At 44.6% G+C, this 12,804-nt stretch overlaps 1 protein-coding gene across 1 annotated transcript in view; it reads right to left on the bottom strand.

Moving 5' to 3' along the window:
* Positions 1-11,391, bottom strand: part of LOC144717624 (RING finger protein 24-like) — a 41,887-nt gene extending 30,496 nt beyond the window's left edge. The window contains exon 1 of the mRNA XM_078593133.1: positions 11,146-11,391. Within this exon, the coding sequence (XP_078449259.1) occupies positions 11,146-11,204 (59 nt within the window). The 5' untranslated portion in view covers positions 11,205-11,391. The remainder of the gene's footprint in view (positions 1-11,145) is intronic.
* Positions 11,392-12,804: the final 1,413 nt, after the last annotated feature.

The raw sequence follows: 12,804 nt of genomic DNA, 5'->3' as shown, positions 1-12,804 counted from the left end.
GACCCATGCGGGCAGTGGATTGCCAAACGGCTGAATCTAGTGCTGTATCGAGCCAGCACCTATGAAGGCCGGAACGGTGCACAAGAGGGTGGGTGGCCAGCACCACGCCTGACCGCCTTTGTCTCCCTAGTGGCCATGATTTTTACACACCACACCAGGTACTCATTTGAGGCTGAGTCGACCTAGGGGAGGCCCAGGGCAGATCCAAATAATCGGCACTGGTGTTGGCCGCGAGCGGGAATCGAACTCGTGTCGCCGGATTTAAAGCGCAGCACGCTCAACGTTACACTACCGCTCCCTATACAAATGGGGCACATGCATGAGAACGTCCACCGATGGGATGGATGCAGCGATGAAAGCAGCCTGTGTACAGATGCTTGGTGGATTGCTACATCACAGGGTCATGATGAAAGGCCACAGCCTGGGGAGGCCTTCATCTAACAGTGGATAGATAATGGCCGTTAGTGAACGGGTGCTTCACGTTGTCACGCAGTTGTAGCGAGTGATTCAAATCTCTGAAGTGTCCAAATGTTTTGCCACATCGCTAAGCAATGACGCAGCCTATATAGATTGCCATTGCGTGGGTTGTTGTATCATGCATGCTATAAAGCAACGCTATCGATTACTATGCCCAGAGGTGATTACTGGAATTCATGAAAACCATTTGCGAAATGAAGACCTCAAACGGACTCCTGGCCCGATGGCAACGTCATTACATGTCGCATTTGTTATTTGTAGATACATGAATAACGTTTCTGGTTAACGTTTATATCCCAGTAAGTGCCGTGTACTTATCTGCCCGTGGGCAGGAACACGTCGCTAGAAGGGACGATGATACCCGATGGTCAAGAATAACGATGGAGCGGCGGTCAAGGAATGGACCGCGTCCGACAGGACGTTCGTGAAAGAGATGGGAGGGATGAAATCCACTGGTGTGCAGATGTTATGTAGGTTATTTCTACATCTCAGGACCGTTCTAGGATGACGGCACGTTGGGAGGAGGCCTTTATCCAGCAGTAGATTGACCATGGTTGATCATGATGATGTTTTGTTCTATAAATACCCAGTGGAATTTGGAGAACGCGATTAGAATATCGATGCATGTCTATTTAATTTCTGGATATAGAATGTCATATTTGACAACTTGGCTACAAGCTCGCTATAGACAACATCACGCTCATAACACACAACAACAGCCGTTCATTTGCGAGCAAGTCGCAGTAAGATCGCACGACACTCGTGCCAGGCTAGGTGCACTTTGATGCCACACGAAGTACTGAGACAAGGTTCAAGCAGAAAGCTGTCTCTGGTGTGGACCAATCAGTTTCAAGGACAATGCATATATTATGTTTTTTGTTTGCATTCTGACCACAAGCATTGTGGTTAATGTAGACATGATTCCTTGTAAAAAGTTTCAGTTTGGTGTTTTAACATCATAACACCTGTTTTGTTGCCAGAAAAAAGGGGAAAAACCTATTATCATATTTTGGTACTGGCAAAGAAGATCCCATGATGTAGTGAAGGCTAGTGGGCAGGATTTTTTTTTATTCTCACTACCCACCACAGTAAGCATGTCCATGTTTACAATATTCTGGTAAACACGGACGATGTTCTTGATTGGTATGGAGCCAAATGTGTGTGGAAAAGCAAAAATAAAATAACAATGTCAATTACAGTAAGTCGTTACACGCCGCATACGCCTGATGATTAAAACCCGCATTTCACGTATAGAGCCCACAGTTGATGTCTTCTTGTGTGCACGCGTTCACGTGATGTGGACAGCATGAAACATTTTAATTAGCGATGTTTACAAGTCGCGTTGGACGTGTTTCGCAATTCGTCTCGCGCACGCGCACCACCGTTTATATGAACGTGTAACTTGTGGATCATGGTGGCCGACGGGGATTTTGGTGACCCCGTGCTACGGGTTAACCGAGGTGAGATTGACCTACAGGAACGGATTGGGTAGCAACGAGTGAAGTGTCAGTACAGGGAAGTACAGCAAGTGAGGTGTAGGGTTTTTTGCACGGATCTTGAGTGTACAATACTGGATATCGTTATTCCATTGGATTCGACATCCCAACCAAAACCATGCACAGAAAAAGTCTTCAGATTTAGTTAAGACAGTTTTTTTGGGTGGGTCGTGGGGGGGGGGGGGCTATTTGTATATATCTTGAACGTCTATTGCACCGTACTTAGCCAACTGTGCTCGTCGGAGGTGCTGGGGAAGCAGTGAAGGATTATCGTAGTAGCAAAAGTACCTACACAATTATGATAAAGGGCCCCGCGCTAAACGCTTTCAAGCTACCAATTCCGTTTCAGTGATTCTGCACTTGCTCTATTACTATAGTACTATACCGCCTTTAACTTTTATGATCGACTGGGTGTTTAAGGTTAGCGATTTGTCATATTATCTGGCTGTATAGCAAATTAAAAATACAATTACTTTACTGTGCAAGTTAAACATTTATGTGTTCTAGATTTGAAGCTTTCGTGACTGCAAGGATTCATACTCTTTGTTTTTTTCGGTAAAGTCACGTAAACAAAATAAAATAAATGAAAACAACTAAATTAAATCACGACGTTTCAGGCACAACAAAGAAGGACGCTTGTGTTGCGCCCGAAACGTCGTGATTACATTTAGTTGTTTTCATTTATTTGATTTTTTTACCTACCTGACTTTACCTAAAAAAATCAAAGAGCATTTATATTTCCGTTTTTTTAAAAATATTTAGGGCCCCTTCAAAACATTCTACAGGCCCCGCACTAGCTTCATCCGCCACTGGGGGCGAAAGAGTTTGATGTGTGACCACACGTCACCCTCCGATGGGACGGACCGCAACAGACGTGAACACGGCAGTCAAGGAAAGCAACGCACCTCCATCAACGTGGCTGAACGACGGGCGCGACTCAGCTGATTGTGCCCAGCAAGTTGAGACACGCGCGCGTTCATTACGTGCCAAGACACATGCAACAGGAATGGCATTTACCGTGCCTAGAGTGTGTACTCAGTCCCCAGGGCGTCAGGCGATGGGCTGGGGGGGGGGTGTTTTCATTGTAAGATTAAAGGAATAGCTATTTGAACAAATTGTGCAGCGTATTAAACATCTACAAATGGTGAGTGCTGATTAAATCAGAATCGACTATAGCTCCGCATCCGACTTTGCAACTGGTGCAACTTTCGATTTAAAGCTTTCGTGACTGCAGGGATTCATCTTCTTGGTTCTTTCGGTAAAGTCACGTAGAATTGAAATAACAAAATAATAAGAATAAAACATAATACAATAATTCTCACGACGTTTCGGCCACAACGCAAGCAGCCGTCCTCTCGACAGACCTGTTCTCCACCTGAGGACGGCTGCTTGCGTTGTGGCCGAAACGTCGTGAGAAATATTTTATCATGTTTTATTTTTATTATTTTATTATTTCCATTCTACGTGACTTTACCGAAAGAACCAAGAAGATGAACTGGTGAAACTGTTGCTCTGCATCATGCAAGACGGTGATGCTCTGCTTCAGCACACGCGTACTTGACAGTGCCCTCGTGTTCGTTGTTAATTACCGCCCGTACGCTCTGACAAATAACACGATATCGTTATATCGTGTTTCCACGCGTTGGCGAAACACGTGCAGGCGAAGTTCGCACGTGTTTTTTGGTAAATAAGCGCGGCATTTAACCCGCATAGGGCTGGAGCAGTGGCGTATAGTTGGTGAGCGCACTTCGGTATGACGATACGAGAACAATTTCCGGCCACTAGTTTCCCCCAATCAGTGGCAAGTGATGTCCAAACTTGCCATCTCGGCCCCTGCAATCCGCAATGACGAGCTTTTTGAAATATGCTCAACACGGTCCTTATAAACGGCACGGTGTTGAGAGGCCTTGATCCAGCGTGTTATTGCTTGTTTTACGTAATAATAATAAAAATTGCAGGCCTTTATCGAGACTGCACAACAAAGGGCTGTCATTTTATTATGATAGCATTTTTAAAATGTATTATATTTATTATATTATTTTATTATATTACTTAATAATGTTTTATTTTTATTATTTTATTATTTCCCTTCTACGTGACTTTACCGAAAGAACCAAGAAGATATGATAGCATTATTTAGCTGTTGTTCTCTGAATATTGTATAAGTACTGTGCTTGATAAATACAACAAAGATTCATGCCACAAGGCTCAACAGAGAAAATATGTGCACTGCCACTGGGCTCTGCTATAAATATCACTCTATTTCAGTATGGTAAGCTTAGGTAGTCCACATTAAAACCCAGATTCGTGGGGTATTTAAAGAATGTGACCCAGCCACAGATGAACTGTGCTATAACTATGAAGGTCAGCAGAACTTCCTACTCCGCAACAACTCACGCATTATTGTTTCTTTACCCCATCAACAACAAACTATGGGTCTCTGTCTGAGTCTATGGGTCTCAGTGCGAGTCTGTGGATCTATGTGTGAGTCTGTGGGTCTCCGTGATTCTATGGGTATCTGTGTGAATCTATAGGTTTGTGTGTGAATCTATGGGTCTGCATGCGAGTCTGTGGAGCTCTGTGTGATTCTAGGGCCTCTGTGCGAGTTCATGTTTGTATGTTGAACTTTTGCACGGCATGTAACCAACCGTGAGAATCTGAGGTGTGGGGGAAGGACAACAAACTAAACACAAAAAGCAGTCCTAAGAAGAATTGCTCTCACGGGACACAATATGAATGCCGTCAGGTTTCAATTACCTCTAAAGAAATGAGTGTAGTATATCGTATAGTCTATAGTATAGTGCACGTTGAACTTCTTTCGCACCTTACGTAGCCAACCGTGCTAATCGGAGGTGCGGGTGGAAGGACAACAAACTAAACTAAAAAAATCAGTTAGTTCTAAGAAGAATTGCTCTCACGGGACACAATATGAATGCCGCCAGGTTTCAATCGAACCCGACTCGCCTATTGCAAATCCCTTCTATACGGCCAACCCAAATACATTTTCTAGAATATCCAGATGAATCCAAATGCCACTTCCAGACTTATGGCCCACACTTGTAAACGAGACCACATCAACCCAATATCAACCCAATATCAATCCACCAGCTCCCAATCCAGTTGTCGATTAATTTCAAGATTGCACTCGCCATCTTCAAGATCCTCCATGGAATGTACCCTTGCACCTGCCTCTCTCCTCTCATCTCAGTCTACTCACCTGTATGCACTCACCACCCAAGTGGCCAATGTTTTTTTTTTATCAAAAGCCTCAGGCAATCTTCGCGCAGTGGGAGGTCACTTTATCTTCTGTGCTGCCGTAATAGTCCGGGACCTCCTTGTAGCGACGCCAGATATCGTGTCAGATATGTTGCTGTTGTTTATACAGGGCACCTTACCTGCTTAAGATGATTGAATGTTTTACTTGACTCTGCAACTTGTCCCATGACCAAATCATTTGGAACGAGCCAGATCTCGTAGGCTAAGCGGCGTTGAGCATGGACGGTGATCGGCATGCACAGAAATTTGGCTTTAAGTTGAGCGGGGCTACGTGGCGGGCAGCAGAGACCAATGCAGTAAAATCCTTCGTTGTATTGTACTGATATGCTCCCGCATCTGCGCTCCCCTCCCCCCCACCCTTTACCAACCCACACATATAATCGTGGAAGTATAGTCAAATAACCCCCACACCTCACATGGCGTGGGCAGGCCCTCATTCAATTGAATGACAAAATAGTCTGTGCGTCTACACGTGCCTGTTCTCAGTTGCATGGACCATCGTGTACATACAACTTCAGATGGGGTGGCTTCCTCCATATGCGAATTAAAGCACGACTTTGGTTCTTAGGCAATAAATCCACTGCTGCTATTGAATCGTTACCCAGTTACCCGATTATACAGTTGCAAGCTAAGCCATTACCCAGATTCCCCCAATACACGTTACCTAGAAACCACGTGACCCAGCGACCTCATTACCCAGTTACTTTGATACTCAATTAGCACAGCACCGAGTTTCCCCGTTTCCCAGTTACCATGTCGACCTCATTGCCACGTTACAGACCCACCGTTGCTGTTGTATTAGCTCTCAGGCACATGCTGACTAGATACCCCTACAGCGTTGCGGTTGGTTATCAACTCTTACATTTCGTGTTATAAAAAAGCACAGCCAAGAGCCAGCCAATGCAGTGCTTTATAGTGAGATTTAAACGGGGCACGTTCCTAATCTGAAAGATGAGATCATTTATATAATGTTGATTTGCCCTTGGAGCTTTAGCAATGATATACACGAGCTGTTTAAAACTATCCCACGATAATCTATAACGAATCATCATCGTGGTCATCCATAATCCACCCACTGCTTGGATGAAGGCCTCTTCAAGTCGTCTCCATCTCTCACGATCCTGTGATGTAATACTCCTCCACCTGGCACCTCCACACGGGCGATCTTCCAGCCGCGTTACATTCCTTGGCTGTTCAGCCCAAACGCACCTTTGATGTACGCGCTATGAAGGGCCTTTTCCCGGAATATAGCTTTTCTATTTTAAAACCACGGTGTTATTGGCGAATACGTTTGAGGGTTGGGCTTTTTGAACTTTGAGTAGCAGTTTGAATGGCGTGATTAACCGACCTGTTTGTATTACTCTTTCACTTACTCAAATACATTTCAAGCATGCAGTCTCTCGGCATTTCTGGCACACTTTTCAGTTTCGGTTCCTTGTTTGTTATTTGCCGTGTCTCTGAGCCATAGGGTATATCAGAAGCTGCTACGTGCTTGCAATCCCCCATTATACCTACAGCTGATGCGTTGTTATGATTTCGCAAGCAGTGCGGTCATCGTGAAGAGCAGATTCGAGACGAAACATCAGCATTGGCATTTTTACATTACACGCCCGCTTCACAAGCCCACGTGGGTGGGTTCATTTAATGATTTTAGTAAATCCTTCGATACAATCCAAGGTTGCCTTTTCTTCTCTGCTCCCTTTCCCCTAGCCATCCGCGCTGTCAAGTCAAAGTAGGATGTTTAACCTCCGATTAGGACGGTTGGATACGTACGATGCGAAAGAAGTTAAGCATACATACGTCACCAGGTGCGAACTGAGTCTCGTTTTAATTTCCAAAAGAGCTGTTTACTCCCCGTTCAAGTCTAGGCTCGAGACCTTCCTCTCTTTCATTTTCCCCTCTATATAAAATAAATCAACCCATTTCGTTTGTGCAGCGTGTTGAGCCGAGTTCACATTTAGGGTGATGGCGATGGCAGAACACTTCTGTAAGCCAGCACTGTGGAGGCGAGGGTTGGTGGAACGCGCACACACGTTGTGAAACACTCTTCCGGTGGGCGTCGATGTGTCATACCCTGGCTTGTCACAGGAGGAGGATGCAGTACAGCAAGTGGACTAATCTCCATCTGTTTCCATCTGTACGGTGATAGAGTATTGCCCCCCTCGGGCGTACGTGGGGTTTTATCTGGCTGCTCCGGTTTTGTGTCGCTCGTGTAAACATCTCATAAATGATTTGCTAAAAATATCTTACAATAAAAACTCGATGCAAAAAAATTCCTGTGACTTTACTGGATAAATTAATAACATTGTAGAGTAATTGCATTGTGTGAGGGCCGCGAAACCTCACTTAATACTTCTAGATTTGAAGCTTTCGTGACTGCAAGTATTCATATTCTTAGTTTTTTTCGGTAAAGTCACGTAGGTAAAAAAATCAAAATTAATTAAAAGTAAAATAACTTAATACCGCAAGGGGGCGCGCTAGAGGCCACGCACACGGGATATAGTCGGTTGCGTTTAAAGATATTGAGATTAATGGTCATGCATAAGTTCGTCTGAATTAGAGTATTGACCTTATGGGAGTACATAGAGGCAATTATGAGTGGGCGATGTGCATTATAATGCTATAAAGGGTTAAAATTGTACAAACAAACGAATCGAGTCCAGATAATGACGACCAGATGGTCGAAACTTCCCCTTTTCACCCATGAGTAACAGCCCGGAGGTCGTTGTGTTTAACTTACAGGGCAGGGCAAGCAGTTGTTAGTTCAAAAACAAAACACGATCCCCATCATCAGCGAACCAAGTAATGCGCCCCTCCGTGGAGTGTGATGCCAAAACCGATTATATAAACACTGCAGCTCCTATTCTTGGTTATTTCGGTAAAGCCACGTAGAAGGGAAATAATAAAATAATAAAAATAAAACAATAAAATTCTCACGACGTTTCGATTGCAACACAAGCAATCGTCATCAGGTGTTGCCATCGAAACGTCGTGAGAATGTTATTGTTTTATTTTTATTCTTTTATTATTTCCTTTCTACGTGACTTTACCGAAAGAACCAATAAAATGAATACTCCCAGGTTTTTTCGGTAAAGTCACGTCGGTAAAAAATTAAGTTCAAAGTTAATAAAAGTAATAATGGAAATAATTTTTATTATAATTTTATTTTATTTCCATTATTACTTTTATTAACTTTTAATTTTATTTTTTACCTACGTGACTTTACCGAAAAAACCTGAGAGTATGAATCCTTGCAGTCACGAAAGCTTTAAATCGAAAATTCCTCCAGCTCCTGCTAGAAGGTTCTAGATAGTAAATGTTTAAATTACGTGTGGCTGCAGTAAAACACAAGGGCAATGGCTTGCATGTTGAATGTCCTTGTACATGGGTATGCGTCTACGTACAACTGCATTGTACGTAATTCGTGTTGAGGTGGGGTCTGCGTAGGGCAGAAGGCGTGATGGGCAGACGGTCAAGAAGAGTGACGGGATTGGAAGGAAGCCATGGGATGGAACGCGTTCTTGAGATCATTCACAGAGGAGATGGAGCAATGGAGTCAGCTCGTGTGCATTTGTTGGGTGGATATCGGGAGATGAAGGCGGCTTAGGGAGGCCTTCATCCAGTAGTGGATTAACCATGGCTAATAAGGATAATAAATCATCATGGGACCTCCTGGTAGTGCGTTGTCTTGGAACTGTGCGCCTTTTGGCGTCATCTGGTCGAACACCATGTGAGACGAGGCTCCAAAGAAAGCTGTCTCTGGTGTGTACCAATCATTTTCAAAGACAATGAATAAATTATCAGAGTATTGTTTTTTGTTTGCATTTGACTGCAAGTATTGTGGTTAATGTAAGCATGATTCCTTGCAAAAAGGTATCAGTTTTGTTGCCAGAAAAGAGGGGAAAACCCCTATTAGTAAGGATAATAAAATAAACGACAGCATTTATTTGATCAGTTAAAGGCCCACTGGGCTATATGGGTCTTTTCAGAAACAACATGTCCATATGATAGCTCAACGAAGTGGTTTATCACGTGGACACTTATAACAGCCAAAAACTCGAAAGGCATGTTTATAAATGTGGAGGGGAAAACCCGGAGGACCCGGAGAAAAATCCACACGACCACAGAGGAGAGAGCGTGCAAACTCCAGGGTCGGGGTCATGCCCACGACCTCCTGTATACCAGGCGAGGTTGTTAACATCTCGCCACAATGAGTTGTGTGTCGAACACTTCATTATCGTAACATCTCATAACCGCGTCATATAGACTGCCGTACGCTTGTCGACTTTCCATATTCACCTGATTATAGTTTGTACGTTTTCCCTGTACGTCAAAGCAAAAGTTGTGGTCCGTCTTAAAATCCTACCAATTATGTGGTGATCCTGCGTTGGCAGTGGTGCACAAGCACAATAATAATAATCATCGTGAATTACACTGCCCTATAATGGTCCTTCCTCATAGCACGTCAATGTGTATCTTAAGACTGTTGTATGTGCGTTGAACTTCTTTCACACCGTACGTATCCAACCGTGCTAAGCGGAGGTCCGGGGGATGGACAACAAACTCAACATAAAACGCATTTCTAAAGGAGTCTTTAATCTATATTGTTTAAAAGTGGCTTTATAATTCTAGATTTGAAATGTTCGTGACTGCAAGGATCCATACTCTTTGGTTCTTTCGGTAAAGTCACGTAGATGAAAAATAAAAATAATAATAGAAAATAATAAAATGAGTTTTTTTTTTTAGATGAGTGTTCTCGTCGCGTCATGAATCCAAACAGCATCTCACAACGCTACACAATCCGCCAACACGGAGGTGCGCACATTTATATTAACACGGAGTGCATGTCTATGTTAAGATGCTTTAGCCCAGGGGTCGGTAACTAAATGAACAAGCGGAGACATTTTTATTTCGAATTCGTGAATACGAGACGGTGGCCCTTAATAAATAACGTCACGAAAAAGTCGCAGGTTACCCATGGTAAACCTGGACTTCCACCATGGAAGTGCAGTTTACCATGGAAGTCCAGTTTACCATGAAGTCCAGGTTTACCATGGAAGTCCAGTTTACCATGGGTAACCCATGGAAGTCCAGTTTACCATGGGTAACCCATGGAAATCCAGGTTTACCATGAAAGTCCAGTTTACCATGGAAGTCCAGTTTACCATGGGTAACCCGTGGAAATCCAGGTTTACCATGGATGTCCAGGTTTACCATGGAAGTCCAGTTTACCATGGGCAGGGCTCGGTAACATACGACTCAATTTTTGTCTACCTGCGTGACTTTACCGAAAGAACCAAAGGGTAAAAAGCCATTTCGTTTCGAATTTCAAGAGCCGCACTGCAGTCCTTCAAGAGCCGCATGCTTTCGCCAAATAATTAGCGTTATATAACGTGTGGGAGGAATCCGTCCGTGCGAGGCATGGGGGGGGGGGGGCAACACTCTAAAGTCTAAACCATAAATCGGCAAACCTGAGGCTTCGGAGCCGCATGCGGTGGCTGTTTAACGACTGGCTTCGTTACGTTATTCATTAAGGACCGGTGACACCGGCTCGTATTCGCGTGCATTGCGGCTCTTGAAATAGCACAGGGTTTTCTTGTTATACCGAATTCGAAACAAAACAATTGCCTCCCTTGTTATTTTTGTTGGCGGACCCCTACTGCATCCCACAAAGCAGGGACAGACGCTCTAGGTCCGCGCTTTGCGCTACCGCAATTCTCCTGGCGAGGCACGGTACGGTAACGTTGACATCCACCAACAGTCGCCTACAGAGGGCAGGATCACAGGTGTGCATAGCCACCACCGTATTGCACTTATTTACAACGCACACACACACATAAACAATGTTCACATCCAAACCAAAAACAGATTGTGCGCGTGTTGCATAAATACGTACATCATTTTGTTGACTTGGTCACTCACTGGCGCTGTCGTGGAGATTAATTTACGTGGCATAAAATAGAGACAGACAGACAGACGAGTGTATGACCTACGCTAGTTTCGAGACGGACGGAGCAGCAAAGGTGAGGTCCTCTCGGAGGGAGCTGTACGTGTAGATGCGTACGATATACAACGCTAACAGAGCGCGCAGGAGGAAAGACGGCTTCTTCTTGAGTGCCTCGCTTGCCCCCGACAGAAGACGCGTGCGGGCGGGTGTGAGCGCCTCTGCTTGCGAGAGGGGTTATATACCCAGATCCTCTCTCGAGCCGACCCCCTACTCCGCCCCAAAAATAGACAACTACCGTCCACTTCCTCTGCAGGCAACTAACTAGCACACGAGTCAGTGGCCCACGTGATGTGATTAACGCATGCACTAAACTATGTTTGCCAAGAGAAACAATACCACTCACCCGCCCTCCCGAAAACTCGCGTTGTTCAGCAGTAAAGGGCGTGGAGCTGACTTGCACGCCTCTGTGTGCATTAGCATTACAACTAACAGCAGGATGCAGACTTCAAGACTAAACAATTAATTATGAATTCGTATTTATTCATTGGATGAAGACAACTCAACGTACATTAAGGCAATGTAATATCCAGAACGAATAACAAAGGCGCATGATATTAACATCGGTGCCCTTAAAGAAGAACACACAACAATAGGAGTTCCGTTTGGGGAAATGACGCTTCTTTATCGATCGCTGCTGTTGACAAATGTGTTGCATTTTTGTTATGAGGGCTTGCGTGCACCACTGACAAAGCAGCATCACAACACTTTACAGCTTTTGATCCGTGTTCTCAATGCTCATGGTTTCTGATCCATGCCATAGCAGGTAATACACACTGATTCGAAAAAAAGTTAACTAAACAATTGAAACTATCTGCTGGAGAGACAACTAAAAAAACACATAATCGTACACATATATACACATACCTAGGGCAATTATTAAAGGCGGAGGCGGCGGCCGAGAGTAATCCTTCCAAGAAACTGCGATTAATGAAACACAAAATGACAATTTGTCCGAGAGAAGAACGCGTGCTTGAGTCAGCGTGCATTGCCCGCTACGACAACGTGCTTAGAGATCGATGTAAATCCCGTTCACGTGAAAAGCCTGCAAGCCATCGTGATGCAGCGATGAGTCACGCGGCGAGTTTTTGTCCGCCTCAAAAGAGGCATGGAATCGAGGACCCTCATTTGCAACAAGCACTCCTCTCCCCTGTCGCGTCTGACTCAGGCGCCCACAGCCAAAGGCGCTCCATTTGTTCGATAAAGATCGGAGACAATGGAAACGCCGCTTCTCAAACAATTACGCAAAACATACCAAAGAGTTAACCCACTTACAGAGTCTAGACTAAATGGGGTGAGTGTAATGAAGATTGAGAGATAAGTTACGACCCGGGATGTAAATGTAGCCCTTTTGTAAATCCACTGCGGCCTCTCCATGCACACCACGCTGCTGGGGGCTGGCTGGTGAAGGGGTCGTTCTGGGGTAATGGGACAGGAGAGGTACAGATGTCGATCACCGCGGTCCGATTTGAACCCGGGAGTCCGAGTTCATAGCGCAGTGCGCCAACCACCGCGAGATCCGATGTAGATATTACAAACTTGGAAAAGAAA

Source organism: Lampetra planeri, chromosome 4, assembly GCF_965212315.1.
Source record: "Lampetra planeri chromosome 4, kcLamPlan1.2.h2, whole genome shotgun sequence".
Classification (NCBI taxonomy): Eukaryota; Metazoa; Chordata; class Hyperoartia; order Petromyzontiformes; family Petromyzontidae; genus Lampetra; species Lampetra planeri.
Note: the sequence above shows the minus strand (reverse complement) of the source record. Positions and strands in the feature narration are given on the sequence as shown.